Here is a 16,881-nt window from a genome sequence, read left to right as displayed (position 1 = left end):
CAGGTCAGCAGCAGGAAGCATGAAGTGCTCTAAAACTTGCTGGTAGACGGCTGCGTTGACCCTGGATCTCAGGAAACAGAGTGGACCGACACCAGCAGATGACATGGCACCCCAAACCATCACTGATGGTGGAAACTTTACACTAGACTTCAGGCAACGTGGATCCTGTGCCTCTCCTGTCTTCCTCCAGACTCTGGGACCTCGATTTCCAAAGGAAATGCAAAATTTGCATGGTTGGGTGATGGTTTGGGGTGCCATGTCATCTGCTGGTGTCGGTCCACTCTGTTTCCTGAGATCCAGGGTCAACGCAGCCGTCTACCAGCAAGTTTTAGAGCACTTCATGCTTCCTGCTGCTGACCTGCTCTATGGAGATGGAGATTTCAAGTTCCAACAGGACTTGGCGCCTGCACACAGCGCAAAATCTACCCGTGCCTGGTTTACGGACCATGGTATTTCTGTTCTAAATTGGCCTGCCAACTCCCCTGACCTTAGCCCCATAGAAAATCTGTGGGGTATTGTGAAAAGGAAGATGCAGAATGCCAGACCCAAAAACGCAGAAGAGTTGAAGGCCACTATCAGAGCAACCTGGGCTCTCATAACACCTGAGCAGTGCCAGAAACTCATCGACTCCATGCCACGCCGCATTAACGCAGTAATTGAGGCAAAAGGAGCTCCAACCAAGTATTGAGTATTGTACATGCTCATATTTTTCATTTTCATACTTTTCAGTTGGCCAACATTTCTAAAAATCCCTTTTTTGTATTAGCCTTACACAATATTCTAATTTTGTGACACACGGAATTTTGGATTTTCATTTGTTGCCACTTCAAATCATCAAAATTAAATGAAATAAACATTTGAATGCATCAGCCTGTGTGCAATGAATAAATATAATGTACAAGTTACACCTTTTGAATGCAATTACTGAAATAAATCAAGTTTTTCAAAATATTCTAATTTACTGGCTTTTACCTGTATATATATATATATATATATATATATATATATATATATATATATATATACACTGCTCGTCAGGGGATTTTCCGATTTTGCGAAACAGGCTTGTAGGGATGAAATAGTCTCTGTGTTTTTTCCTGATTTAACGTATATATATATATATATATATATATATATATATATATATATATATATATATATATATATATATATATATATATATATATATATATATATATAGTCAAGGTTTCTGTGGTTCATCCGTTATACAGTGCTCAATACCCGGGTAGAGTGGAATATATGTTGTCGACGGACAAGTGTCAACGCCCTTCCTCCCCCGTCATCCCGTTGGCAAGCAACAACATTTGTCCGGGAGGGCGAGTGTCAAGCCATCCTCACCCCCACAAGACCAGACACTGGACAGTTAGGCAGGGCACGGGACTGGAAACTGCTGGCAGACCTGGGCCAGAGACTCTGCTTCCCAGTTGAGATTGTGTCCACCAACCTGCGGCCAGATCTTGTTCTGTGGTCAGCTTTGCTCAGGCTCGTGTATATCATAGAGCTCACGGTGCCCTGGGAGAGTGCAATGGAGGAGGCCTACGAGCGCAAGAAGTTGAGGTACACTGAGCTTGCAGCCGATGCGCAACAACAAGGCTGGAAAGCGAGGGTACGCCCAGTGGAAGTAGGCTGCAGAGGGTTCGTGGCCACCTCAACATCCAGGCTCCTCAGGGAAATGGGAGTGCGAGGGAAGGCCCACCGGCAGGCAGTGAAAGACCTCTCAAAAGCCGCTGAAAAGGGGAGTCAGTGGCTGTGGGTCAAGCGAAGGGACTCCACCTGGGCTTTCAAGTGAGTGATGGCATCTAGGGAGTGATCCTGGGACGCTGGGACTCACTGCTGAACCCTCTGGAGGTGTCGTGGGCCTATCAGCGAAACACTGAGGAAGGGGGGCGCCCACTTGATAACCCAGAGGATGCCTTCACTCACTTGACCATCCCACAAAGTCGCATAGGTGTCTCAAGTATGCATTAGGGGATTGTAAAATCTAGTCCTACACAACAGATCTGATCATCTGGTGAACCAGTGACTGCTGTGAAAGGGCAGCTGACAACAAGGGAAAGACCTTGCGACGGCATGGAAAGACAGCTGGCAGGAGGGAATACACCCCAACGGGGATGCCATGGGCTAGCTACCCATGGTGGCAGGATCCAGCACGAACGGTGTATGGGTTCCACCCAAAGTTCTAAGAAGAAAATACCCCCTGAGTCAGCGAGAGCGGGGGCGGAAGATGGCTCATCGGCAGAACACCCGGTAACGAACACAGGAACGAAAAAGACTACGAGTTTGATGATCAGCATACCTGAGGCGCCAATAGCCACAGCAGGACACAAGCTTCAGAGCTGCGTATGTGGTTGGACAAAGGTTACTTCCACCCAAGGCCTGAAAATACACCAAGGCAAGAAAGGGTGCCTAAAGAAGGGTCAACAGGGACCTCGCATCGACAGCTACTTTCTGAGAAACAGGTCGAGTCAGTCGACTGAAGTTCAGCAGCAGGACAAAACCCACAGTCTGCAGGACATCAACACCCCTGTCCCTGAGGAGGAAGAACTAGGCACGGGAGAACAACCTGAACCCAACCCACTACGACCTGCAACGGAAAAGAAGATCCAGGGGCGAAGGCCATTTGTCAAGTGGCCAAAATCCTGCGACAGGACATTGTGGAGGGAGGTCAACACTGATCTCTGCAACATCATAGAAGGGATCAGAGGCACCGCCATGAAGAAGTTGGAGAGAATGGGGGATCTAATCTATGCCTATGGAGTTGAACGGTTTGGAGTGGTCGAAGGAAAACGATCTGCTCCATCAATCCCCACTAAGTCCAGAAGACAGACAGAAATAGACCGCCTAGTCAAGGAGAGGAGACAGCTGAAGAAGCAATGGAGGAAGGCCACAGAGGAGGAGAAGGAGGGCATAAACCTGCTGCAGGAAGAGATCCAGAGTAGGCTTGCAACACTGAGGAGAGCGGAAAACCTTCTGAGGAAGCGCAGAAGGAAGGAGCAAACAAGAACACGCTTCTACAAAGATCCCTTCAAATTTGTGAAGAGTCTGTTCACAAAGGAGAAGTCTGGAAGTCTCTCAGTGTCAAAGGCCAACCTGGAAGAACATCTGCAAAAATCCAGCACAGATGACCGACACCATGAAGAGGTTACACTCCCACCTGACATGCCACCAGTCAATCCACCAGAGCACGATTTAGACATCAGCCTACCCAGATGGAGTGAAGTAGACAAAACCGTGCGTAGAGCAAGGGCCGCATCAGCTCCAGGTCCCAACGGAGTTCCATACAGGCTTTACAAAAACGCACCAGATGTCCTGCGCTTCCTCTGGAAGATGATGAGAGTCGTGTGGCAAAAGAAGGAGATACCAACTTCCTGGCGAAGAGCCGGTGGATCCTTATCCCCAAGGAAAAGGACTCATCAGAAATCGGCCAATTCCCGCCAGATCAGCCTTCTAAATGTCGAGGGAAAAATATTCTTCAGCGTGGTTGCTCATAGGCTGGCAGGATACCTGCAAAGAAACAACCTGATTGACACATCAATCCAGAAAGCAGGCATCTCAGGCTTCCCCGGTTGCATGGAACATGCTAGTGTCATCTGGAATCAGATCCAGGTCGCCAAGAAGGAGAGAACAGACCTTTATGTGGTTTTCCTGGATCTCGCCAATGCCTTTGGCTCAGTCCCTCACAACCTCCTGTGGACAGCCTTCGACTACTTCAGGGTCCCAGTAGCTCTCACAACCCTTGTCAAGGCCTACTTCCGGGACGTCCAGCTCTGCGTGACAACTGCCGAGTACACCACAGCATGGTAACACCTGGAGGTGGGAATCATGGCGGGCTGCACCATCTCCCCGCTGGCCTTCACCATGGCCATGGAGGTGATCATCCGGGCATCGCGATGGGTGGTTGGAGGACAGCTAATAAGACCTGTCCTGAGGCTGCCGCCTATCAGAGCCTACATGGATGACCTCACAACACTCACCACAACCAAGGCTTGCACTGTACGGCTTCTAAGAAAGCTCCAAGAAAACATTGAGCTGGCTCGCATGAAGATCAAGCCAAGCAAGTCCAGAAGCATCTCTATTGACAAGGGGAAACTGTCACACCACCGCTTTCACATTGGTGAGGAACCTATTCCAACAGTCTCCGAGAAGCCTGTGAAGTCCCTAGGTCGTTGGTATGATGCCTACCTCAAAGACAAAGAGCAGGTAGATCAGCTCAGGAAGGAGGTAGCCAGCGGCCTGGAGAACATCAACAGAACCCTGCTTCCTGGCAAGCTGAAGCTCTGGTGCATGCAGTATGGACTACTTCCACGCCTATTGTGGCCACTAACCCTCTATGAAGTCCCGCTCTTTAAGGTGGAAAAGCTGGAGAGACTGGTTAGCTCATATGCAAGGAAGTGGCTTGGCCTTCCCAGGTGCCTCAGCAGTATTGGACTCTACGGCAAAGGAATGCTAGAACTGCCCATTTCCAGTCTTTCAGAGGAGTTCAAGTGCGCCAAAGTCAGACTGGAGATGATGCTACTGGATTCGAGTGATCCTTTTGTAGCCCAAGCTGCCCCCATCCTGGCTACTGGGAGGAAGTGGACCCCATTGGCTGCAACTGAGCAGGCTAAAGCAGCACTCAGGCACAGAGACATTGTGGGCCAAGTACAGCAGGGGAGGCGTGGTCTTGGCCTTGGGGCCAGTACACAAGCCTGGAGCAAGGCCACTCCATCTCAGAGACGCAAGCTGGTGGTCCAGGAGATACGTCGGGAAGAGGAAGCAAGAAGGTGCACAAGCTGTGGCGCAGGTAAAACAAGGGCAGTGGATGACATGGGAAGGAGTAGAGAAGAGGAAGATCTCCTGGAAAGAGCTGTGGGAGATGGAGGCATTTAGGGCAAGCTTTACCATCAGGGCTGCCTACGATGTCCTGCCTTCTCCAAAAAACCTCAGCCAGTGGTATGGTGAAGACCCCACATGCCCTCTGTGTCCGAGTCCAGCAACACTGAAGCACATCCTGGTGGGCTGCAAGACCAGCCTCACCCAAGGCCGTTACACCTGGCGGCACAACCAGGTGCTAAAGTGTCTTGCAGCAGTGCTGGAAAGTCGACGGACAAGTGTCAACGCCCTTCCTCCCCCGTCATCCCGTTGGCAAGCAACAACATTTGTCCGGGAGGGCGAGGGTCAAGCCATCCTCACCCCCACAAGACCAGACACTGGACAGTTAGGCGAGGCACGGGACTGGAAACTGCTGGCAGACCTGGGCCAGAGACTCTGCTTCCCAGTTGATATTGTGTCCACCAACCTGCGGCCAGATCTTGTTCTGTGGTCAGCTTTGCTCAGGCTCGTGTATATCATAGAGCTCACGGTGCCCTGGGAGAGTGCAATGGAGGAGGCCTACGAGCGCAAGAAGTTGAGGTACACTGAGCTTGCAGCCGATGCGCAACAACAAGGCTGGAAAGCGAGGGTACGCCCAGTGGAAGTAGGCTGCAGAGGGTTCGTGGCCACCTCAACATCCAGGCTCCTCAGGGAAATGAGAGTGCGAGGGAAGGCCCACCGGCAGGCAGTGAAAGACCTCTCAAAAGCCGCTGAAAAGGGGAGTCAGTGGCTGTGGGTCAAGCGAAGGGACTCCACCTGGGCTTTCAAGTGAGTGATGGCATCCAGGGAGTGATCCTGGGACGCTGGGACTCACTGCTGAACCCTCTGGAGGTGTCGTGGGCCTATCAGCGAAACACTGAGGAAGGGGGGCGCCCACTTGATAACCCAGAGGATGCCTTCACTCACTTGACCATCCCACAAAGTCGCATAGGTGTCTCAAGTATGCATTAGGGGATTGTAAAATCTAGTCCTACACAACAGATCTAGGTCAGGAAAGAACACAGAGGCTATTTCATCCCTACAAGCCTGTTTCGCAAAATCCCCTGACGAGCAGGGCAGGCTTGCAGGGATGAAGTAGTCTGTGTGTTTTTTCCTGACCTAACGTGTGTATATATATATTTATTTATATATACTATAACCCAATGCGGCCCCATATTCAAAAAGTTTGGGGAACCCTGGTTTAAATAGGGTTACTTTTTATGGGAAAATTGATGCACTTTTTCTGGTACAGACCAAAAAAAACAATAATACAAAAGTTATTATTTGTTGTAAGTTCATCTGTATATATTTGTTTTCTGATCAGATGAAAATGTTGGGCTGTGGAAGCTTTTGAGGCGGGATAATAATAATAAACAGATGATGTGGTGTGGAATCTGACATGTGTGAAGACAATGAACGTTTCCGTGCAGTCCGCGGGTAACATTGTTTTTGTTTTGTATCATGACTTCAGGCCAGAGGGATACTGGAGGTGACCCCGGTGAGGCAGCTGGTCAGCCTCAAGTGGAACCTCTACGGCAAGCACTACTTCAGGTGCTCCAAACAATACCCCGTGTGCACTCCTTTGCTCTACGCCCCTTACCTCCACGCTTTGTGCTTGCGGACAGGCTGCTGATGGTTTTCTACCTGCTCTACATCGGGACCTTCACACTCTGCTGCACGTATCGCCCCCTGAAGGACGCTCCGGAGAACTACTCAATGTCAGAAATGGACAAAACCATCCGAGTCCAGAAGACGCTCCATGTGAGTCGAGACCAATGACTTAGAGTCCTATACTCCAAGTGAGAAAAACTGCAAATTTGGCGGGGATTTTGCAAATAATCATTGACTTGGAATTTAATTTGCAAAAAAAAGTTGTCACAGGGGCATTTTTACTTCTGTGTTACATGGCCTTTCCTTTTAACAACACTCAGTAAACGTTTGGGAACAAGTTGTGGTATTTAATGCTTCATATTGCGTCACACATTTTCAATGGACTACAGGCAGGCCAGTCTAGTACTCGCACTCTTTTACTATGAAAGCCACGCTGTTGTAACACGTGGCTCGGCATTGTCTTGCTGAAATAAGCAGGGGCGTCCATGATGGCGTTGCTTGGATGACAACATATGTTGCTCCAAAACCTGTATGTACCTTTCAGCAATAATGGCGCCTTCACAGATGTGTAAGTTACCCATGTCTTGGGTACTAATACACCCCCATACCATCACACATGCTGGCTTTTACACTTTGCGCCTAAAACAGTCTGGATTGTTCTTTCCCTCTTTGGTCCGGAGGACACGACGTCCACAGTTTCCAAAAACTATTTGAAATGTGGACTCGTCAGACCACAGAACACTTTTCCACTTTGCATCAGTCCATCTTAGATGAGCTCGGGCCCAGCGAAACCGGCGGTTTTTCTGGGTGTTGTTGATAAATGGCTTTGGCTTTGCATAGTAGAGTTTTAACTTGCACTTACAGATGTAGCGACCAACTGTAGTTACTGACAGTGGTTTTCTGAAGTGCTCCTGAGCCCATGTAGTGATATCCTTTACACACCGATGTCGCTTTTTGATGCAGTACCACCTGAGGGATCGAAGGTCCGTAATATCATGGCTTACGTGCAGTGATTTCTCCAAATTATCTGAACCTTTTGATGATATTACGCAGCGTAGATGGTGAAATCCCTAAATTCCTTGCAAAAGCTGGTTGAGAAATGTTCTTCTCAAACAATTTGCTCAGGCATTTGTTGACAAAGTGGTGACCCTCGCCCCGTCCTTGTTTGTGAACGACTGAGCATTTCATGGAATCTACTTTTATACCCAATCATGGCACCCACCTGTTCCCAATTAGCCTGTTCACTTGCGGGATGTTCTAAATAAGCGTTTGATGAGCATTCCTCAACTTTCTCAATCTTTTTTGCCACTTGTGCCAGCTTATTTGAAACATGTCGCAGGAATCAAATTCCAAATGAGCTAATATTTGCAAAAAAAAATAAAGTTTCTCAGTGTGAACATTCTTGTATATATATATATATATATATATATATATATATATATATATATATATATATATATATATATACATATACACACACACACATATATATATATACACATAGTCTAGGTTTCTATGGTTTATATTTATATATATATATATATATATATATATATATATATATATATATATATATATATATATATATATATATATATATATATATATATATATATATATAAATATATATATATATATATATATATATATATATATATATATATATATATATATATATATATATATATATATATATATATATATATTAGCCTGTTCACATGTGGGATGTTCCAAATAAGCGTTTGTGTATATATGTATATATATATATATATATATATATATATATATATATATATATATATATATATATATATATATATATATATATATATATATATATAACGGAAAACATGTTTTATTGCAAACGGTGGAATAATTTGATTCTTGAAAACACACTCCAATATCCATGTTTTTTTTTGTTTTTTTTTTAACAATATTAACACAAATGACATGTGGCCCACTGTCTATGTTCCAGGAGAGTTATGTGAGCAAGGAGGACAGCCTGCGCCTGGTAGGTGAGGTCATCAGCGTGCTGGGAGCCTTGGCCATCCTCTTGCTGGAGGTACCTGAGCTGTCCTTGGTCCTTAATCTCCCTTCAGCGCTCCAGAACCCGCAAACTTGCTGATTTTTGCTCCAGTTTCAGTATTAATTGATGAATAAATACATCTCCGAAAGTAGGGTTACGTTTGCGGCATGGCGTTGTTAGCATGACCCCGGGATGCAGAGACAGAAAGGCAAAGTGCAGGTAAAAAGCCTTTATATTAGAGGAAAAAAACAGGAAAGGCAGCACATAGCAGAACTGAGAACAAGAGGAGCAAGATCTCTGACCATATCTACCCCTGCCATCAGGTTATGCCATTAGTTAGGCAGTTAGTTAGTTAGTTAGTTAGTTAGTTAGGTAGACAGTCAGTTAGTTAGTCAGTCAGTCAGTCATTCAGTTAGTTAGGCAGTCAGTCAGTTAATCACCTAGTTAAACGGTCAGTCAGTTAGTTAGTTAATTAGTTAGACAGCAACACAATCCAATAAGCTTTTCACTCAACCTTCAGGAAATCTCAGACTTGGGATAAAGTATAAATGATTCAACTTTGGGGCTGATCTGGATTATTTTTACTGTTAACTTACATTTACATTACGAGTCTCTACTTCAGTGTGTGTGTGTGTGTGTGTGTGTGTGTGTGTGTGTGTGTGTGTGTGTGTGTGTGTGTTTGTTCCAGCAGCCCCGCCCCCAGCCACAGAAACAAAGAGAGGATGAGTGACAAGAGGGTTCACTCGGTTTCTAATACTCCGTAATATATATATATATATGTATATCTATAAACATATATATATATATATATATATATATATATATATATATATATATATATATATATATATATATATATATATATATATATATATATATATATATATTTATATTTATATATATACATAATATAAATATATATATATATATATATATATATATATATATATATATACGAGGGTTCACTCGGTGTCTAATGCTCCGCAATATATATGCATAAATGCATGTATATATATATATATATATATATATATATATATATATATATATATATATATATATATATATATATATATATATATATATAAATATATATATATATATATATATATATATATATATATATATATATATATATATATACAGTACATACATACTTATACACATACATACATACATAAACAAATATAAATATATATACATATATATATATATATATATATATATATATATATATATATATTTATATATATATATATACATATACATATTTATATATTTATATATATATACATAATATAAATATATATATATATATATGTATGTATATGTATATATATATATATATATATATGTCTTAATAAGGTTATCCAAAACATAGTGCTCGATACCGTAGTAGAGCGCAATATATGTATGTGTGGGAAAAAAAATAGTCTTGTGATTTTTTTCCCACACATACATATATATATATATATATATATATATATATATATACAAGGGTTCACTCGGTTTCTAATGCTCCGCAATATATATGCATAAATGCATATATATATATACAGTACATACATACTTATACACATACATACATACATAAACAAATATACATACATATATATATATATATATATATATATATATATATATATATATATGTTTCTAGTGTGAACATTAAATATCTTGTCTTTGCAGTCCAATCAATTGAATATAAATTGAAAATAATTTGTTGTATTCTCTTTTTATTTACCATTTACACAACCTGACAACTTCACTGCTTTTGGGTTTTGTATATAAATCATTTATTTGGGAATTTCTCTTTTTGTGGACGTGGAAGATTTAGTGTGCATTTTTGTGCCATGTGCCCTGATTGTTGCCACCCTCAGATCCCTGACATCCTGAGAGTGGGCGCCAAGCGTTACTTCGGTCAGACAGCACTGGGCGGTCCCTTCCATGTCACCCTGTGAGTGAAGTCAGTAAACACCATGAAGGCCTTTGGGATTCCAATGTGTGTGAGCGTGTGTGTGTGTGTGTGTGTGTGTTGTTGCAGTGTGAGCTACGCATGCCTGGTGGTGCTGCTGTGTGTGTTCAGAGCGTGCGGCGTGCAGGGCGAGGCCGAGGTCATGGCCTTGTGTTTGGTGCTGGGCTGGAGCAACGTCATGTTCTTCGCCCGCGGCTTTGAGATGCTGGGCCCGTACGTCATCATGATACAGAAGGTAGAACACCTTTTTTTTTGGTCTGGTAGTTATTCATGCCCGACACTAGATGGTGCTGTGGCAGAGAGTTCACTTTCAGTTTCGGTAGTTTTAATGCTGACTTCATCATTTTGATGAAAACATTTATTTTTATTGTGTAGGTTAAAGGGCTTTAAATATTGTGCTCTTGAATTAATGTTGCTGATTAATAAAATAATAATAATAATAATAACAATAAACAAACAAAACAAAACAATTATATAAAATTAATAAATAATGTATTATTTATTTAGGTAAAGTATAGATATATTTTTTAAATTATTTAAGTCGGTTAAAAATATTTGTAGTTTAAATAAGGTTTATTTTTTTTCTTTTCTGTTACATTCTAAATGAAGGGATTATTATTTGAATCAGAATCAGAATCAGAATCAGAAATACTTTATTAATCCCAGAGGGGATTAATAAAGGGACAAAGGACAAGCGGTAGAAATGGATGTATGGATTTACTCTTATTGTGTAGGTTAAAGGGCTTTAAATAGTGTGCTCTTGAATTAATGTTGCTGATTAACAAAATAATGATAATAATAATAATAATAACAATAAAGAAAAAAATGAATAATAGTATATACATTTATAAAATAACAATGTATTATTTATTTAGGTAATGTATTTTATTGAAAACATTTTTAAATTATTTAAATCGATTAAAAATGTTTGTAGTTTAAATAAGTTTTTTTTTAAATTTTCTGTTACATACTAAATAAAGGGATTATTTTTTTAATCAGAATCAGAAATACTTTATTAATCCCCGAGGGGATTAATAAAGGGACAAAGGGACAAGCGGTAGAAAATGGATGGATGGATTTATTTTTATTGTGCAGGTTAAAGGGCTTTAAATATTGTGCTCTTGAATTAATGTTGCTGATTAACAAAATAATAATAATAATAATAACAATAAACAAAAAAATTAATAATAGTATATAAATGTAATAAATAACAATGTATTATTTATTGAGGTAATTTATTTTATTTAAAATATTTTAAAGTGATTTAAATCGGTTAAAAATGTTTGTAGTTGAAATAGATGTTTTTTTTAATTTTCTGTTACATACTAAATAAAGGGATTCTTTTTTTAATCAGAATCAGAAATACTTTATTAATCTCCGAGGGGATTAATAAAGGGACAAGGGACAAGCGGTAGAAAATGGATGGATGGATTTATTTTTATTGTGTAGGTTAAAGGGCTTTAAATATTGTGCTCTTGAATTAATGTTGCTGATTAACAAAATAATAGTAATAATAATAATAACTATAAACACAAAAATTAATAATAGTATATAAATGTAATAAATAACAATGTATTATTTATTTAGGTAATTTATTTTATTTAAAACATTTTAAAATGATTTAAATCGGTCAAAAATGTTTGTAGTTGAAATAAGTTTTTTTTTTTTTTTTTTCTGTTACATACTAAATAAAGTGATTATTTTTTTAATCAGAATCAGAAATACTTTATTAATCCCCAAGGGGATTAATAAAGGGACAAAGGGACAAGCGGTAGAAAAATGGATGGATGGATTTATTTTTATTGTGTAGGTTAAAGGGCTTTAGATATTGTGCTCTTGAATTAATGTTGCTGATTAACAAAATAATAGTAATAATAATAATAACAATAAACAAAATAATTAATAATAGTATATACATGCAATAAATAACAATGTATTATTTATTTAGGTAATGTATTTTATTGAAAACATTTTTAAATTATTTAAATCGGTTAAAAATGTTTGTAGTTTAAATAAGTTTTTTTTTTTTTTTTCTGTTACATACTAAATAAAGAGATAATTTTTTTAATCAGAATCAGAAATACTTTATTAATCTCCGAGGGGATTAATAAAGGGACAAGGGACAAGCGGTAGAAAATGGATGGATGGATTTATTTTTATTGTGTAGGTTAAAGGGCTTTAAATATTGTGCCCTTGAATTAATGTTGCTGATTAATAAAATAATAATAATAATAACAATAAAAAAACAAAACAAAACAATTATATAAAATTAATAAATAATGTATTATTTATTTAGGTAAAGTATAGATATATTTTTTAAATTATTTAAGTCGGTTGAAAATATTTGTAGTTTAAATAAGGTTGTTTTTTTTTCTTTTCTGTTACATTCTAAATGAAGAGATTATTATTTGAATCAGAATCAGAATCAGAATCAGAAATACTTTATTAATCCCAGAGGGGATTAATAAAGGGACAAAGGACAAGCGGTAGAAAAGGGATGGATGGATTTACTCTTATCGTGTAGGTTAAAGGGCTTTAATTAGTGTACTCTTGAATTAATGTTGCTGATTAACAAAATAATAATAATAATAATAATAACAATAAAGAAAAAAAATGAATAATAGTATATAAATTTATAAAATAACAATGTATTATTTATTTAGGTAATTTATTTTATTGAAAACATTTTTAAATGATTTAAATTGGTTAAAAATGTTTGTAGTTTAAATAAGGTTTTTTTTCTTTCTTTTCTGTTACATTCTAAATAAAGGGATTATTATTTGAATCAGAATCAGAATCAGAATCAGAAATACTTTATTAATCCCAGAGGGGATTAATAAAGGGACAAAGGACAAGCGGTAGAAATGGATGGATGGATTTACTCTTATTGTGTAGGTTAAAGGGCTTTAAATAGTGTGCTCTTGAATTAATGTTTCTGATTAACAAAATAATAATAATAATAATAATAATAATAATAATAATAATAATAATAATAATAATAATAATAATAATAATAATAACAATAAAGAAAAAAATTAATAATAGTATATACATTTATAAAATAACAATGTATTATTTATTTAGGTAATTTATTTTATTGAAAACATTTTTAAATGATTTAAATTGGTTAAAAATGTTTGTAGTTTAAATAAGTTTTTTTTTTTAATTTTCTGTTACATACTAAATAAAGGGATTATTTTTTTAATCAGAATCAGAAATACTTTATTAATCCCCAAGGGGATTAATAAAGGGACAAGGGACAAGCGGTAGAAAATGGATGCATGGATTTATTTTTATTGTGTAGGTTAAAGGGCTTTAATTATTGTGCTCTTGAATTAATGTTGCTGATTAACAAAATAATAGTAATAATAATAATAACAATAAACAAAACAATTCATAATAGTAAATACATGTAATAAATAACAATGTATTACTTATTTAGGTAATTTATTTTATTTAAAACATTTTAAAATAATTTAAATCGGTTAAAAATATTTGTTGTTTAAATAAGTTTTTTTTTTTTTTTTTTCTGTTACATACTAAATAAAGTGATTATCTTTTTAATCAGAATCAGAAATACTTTATTAATCCCCGAGGAGATTAATAAAGGGACAAAAGACAGGCGGTAGAAAATGGGTGGATGGATTTATTTTTATTGTGTAGGTTAAAGGGCTTTAGATATTGTGCTCTTGAATTAATGTTGCTGATTAACAAAATAATAGTAATAATAATAATAACAATAAACAAAATAATTAATAATAGTATATACATGCAATAAATAACAATGTATTATTTATTTAGGTAATGTATTTTATTGAAAACATTTTTAAATGATTTAAATCGGTTAAAAATGTTTGTAGTTTAAATAAGTTTTTTCTTTTTTTTCTTTTACATACTAAATAAAGAGATTATTTTTTTAATCAGAATCAGAAATACTTTATTAATCCCTGAGGAGATTAATAAAGGGACAAGAGAGGTTAAAGGGCTTTAAATATTGTGCCCTTGAATTAATGTTGCTGATTAATAAAATAATAATAATAATAACAATAAAAAAACAAAACAAAACAATTATATAAAATTAATAAATATAGTATTATTTATTTAGGTAAAGTATAGATATATTTTTTAAATTATTTAAGTCGGTTAAAAATATTTGTAGTTTAAATAAGGTTTTTTTTTTTCTTTTCTGTTACATTCTAAATAAAGGGATTATTATTTGAATCAGAATCAGAATCACAATCAGAAATACTTTATTAATCCCAGAGGGGATTAATAAAGGGACAAAGGACAAGCGGTAGAAAATGGATGGATGGATTTACTCTTATTGTGTAGGTTAAAGGGCTTTAAATAGTGTACTCTTGAATTAATGTTGCTGATTAACAAAATAATAATAATAATAATAATAATAATAACAATAAAGAAAAAAATGAATAATAGTATATCAATTTATAAAATAACAATGTATTATTTATTTAGGTAATTTATTTTATTGAAAATATTTTTAAATTATTTAAATTGGTTAAAAATGTTTGCAGTTTAAATAAGGTTTTTTTTTTTTTCTTTTCTGTTACATTCTAAATAAAATGATTATTATTTGAATCAGAATCAGAATCAGAATCAGAAATACTTTATTAATCCCAGAGGGGATTAATAAAGGGACAAAGGACAAGCGGTAGAAATGGATGGATGGATTTACTCTTATTGTGTAGGTTAAAGGGCTTTAAATAGTGTGCTCTTGAATTAATGTTGCTGATTAACAAAATAATAATAATAATAATAATAATAATAATAATAATAATAACAATAAAGAAAAAAATGAATAATAGTATATAAATTTATAAAATAACAATGTATTATTTATTTAGGTAATTTATTTTATTGAATTTTTTTTTAAATGATTTAAATTGGTTAAAAATATTTGTAGTTTAAATAAGTTTTTTTTTTAATTTTCTGTTACATACTAAATAAAGGGATTATTTTTTTAATCAGAATCAGAAATACTTTATTAATCCCCGAGGGGATTAATAAAGGGACAAGGGACAAGCGGTAGAAAATGGATGCATGGATTTATTTTTATTGTGTAGGTTAAAGGGCTTTAATTATTGTGCTCTTGAATTAATGTTGCTGATTAACAAAATAATAGTAATAATAATAATAACAATAAACAAAATAATTAATAATAGTATATACATGCAATAAATAACAAAGTATTATTTATTTAGGTAATGTATTTTATTGAAAACATTTTTAAATGATTTAAATCGGTTAAAAATGTTTGTAGTTTAAATAAGTTTATTTTTTTAATTTTCTGTTACATACTAAATAAAGGGATTCTTTTTTTAATCAGAATCAGAAATACTTTATTAATCCCCGAGGAGATTAATAAAAGGACAAAAGACAGGCGGTAGAAAATGGGTGGATGGATTTATTTTTATTGTGTAGGTTAAAGGGCTTTAAATATTGTGCTCTTGAATTAATGTTGCTGATTAACAAAATAATAATAATAACAATAAACAAAACATTAAATAATATTATATAAATTTAATAAATAATGATGTATTAGTTATTTAGGGGGGCTTCACGGTGGAAGAGGGGTTAGTGCATCTGCCTCACAATACGAAGGTCCTGAGTAGTCTTGGGTTCAATCCCGGGCTCGGGATCTTTCTGTGTGGAGTTTGCATGTCCTCCCCGTGACTGCGTGGGTTCCCTCCGGGTACTCCGGCTTCCTCCCACTTCCAAAGACATGCACCTGGGGATAAGTTGATTGGCAACACTAAATTGGCCCTAGTGTGTGGATGTGAGTGTGAATGTTGTCTGTCTATCTGTGTTGGCCCTGCGATGAGGTGGCGACTTGTCCAGGGTGTACCCCGCCTTCCGCCCGATTGTAGCTGAGATAGGCTCCAGCGCCCCCCGCGACCCCAAAGGGAATAAGCGGTAGAAAATGGATGGATGGATGGATAGTTATTTAGGTTATGTATTTAATTTTTTTATTTTTTATTATTTAAGTTGGTTAAAAATGTTTTTAGTTTAAAACAAGGTTTTTTTCTTTTCTGTTACGTACTAAATAAAGGGATTATTTTTTGAGTCAGAATCAGAATCAGAAATACTTTATTAATCCCAGAGGGGAAATTAAAATTTTCCCCACAATCCCATTCAAGATCAGACAAACATGACAGGGAGACAGAACAGGATCAAACATTACAGGGAGACAGAACAGGATCGCTGACGGGTCTGCCAACTTCCGGCACCCCCTTACAAAAAAGGCGAGAAACAGGTAAACGCTGGTGTGAGAAAAAAATAAAATTCAGTCTATACCTGGGCCCCTGGAGAGGGGGTCCAGACTGAAGGCCAAGGAAGAAGAAGAAAAAACCTCATAGCCATAGCACACAACAACATGTGTGTAAGAGGGAAACATCAA

General features: G+C 36.8%; 1 protein-coding gene across 1 annotated transcript in view; it reads left to right on the top strand.

The window, feature by feature from the left end:
• The window catches only part of trpv6 (transient receptor potential cation channel, subfamily V, member 6), a 46,320-nt gene that overhangs the window by 20,220 nt on the left and 9,219 nt on the right, over nucleotides 1-16,881 (top strand). Inside the window, exons 9-13 of the mRNA XM_061945967.2 lie at nucleotides 6,323-6,402; nucleotides 6,477-6,612; nucleotides 8,438-8,524; nucleotides 10,369-10,445; nucleotides 10,533-10,698. Coding sequence (XP_061801951.1) covers nucleotides 6,323-6,402; nucleotides 6,477-6,612; nucleotides 8,438-8,524; nucleotides 10,369-10,445; nucleotides 10,533-10,698 — 546 coding nt within the window. The remainder of the gene's footprint in view (nucleotides 1-6,322; nucleotides 6,403-6,476; nucleotides 6,613-8,437; nucleotides 8,525-10,368; nucleotides 10,446-10,532; nucleotides 10,699-16,881) is intronic.

Source organism: Nerophis lumbriciformis, linkage group LG04 (assembly GCF_033978685.3).
Source record: "Nerophis lumbriciformis linkage group LG04, RoL_Nlum_v2.1, whole genome shotgun sequence".
In the NCBI taxonomy this organism is placed as follows: Eukaryota; Metazoa; Chordata; class Actinopteri; order Syngnathiformes; family Syngnathidae; genus Nerophis; species Nerophis lumbriciformis.
Note: the sequence above shows the minus strand (reverse complement) of the source record. Positions and strands in the feature narration are given on the sequence as shown.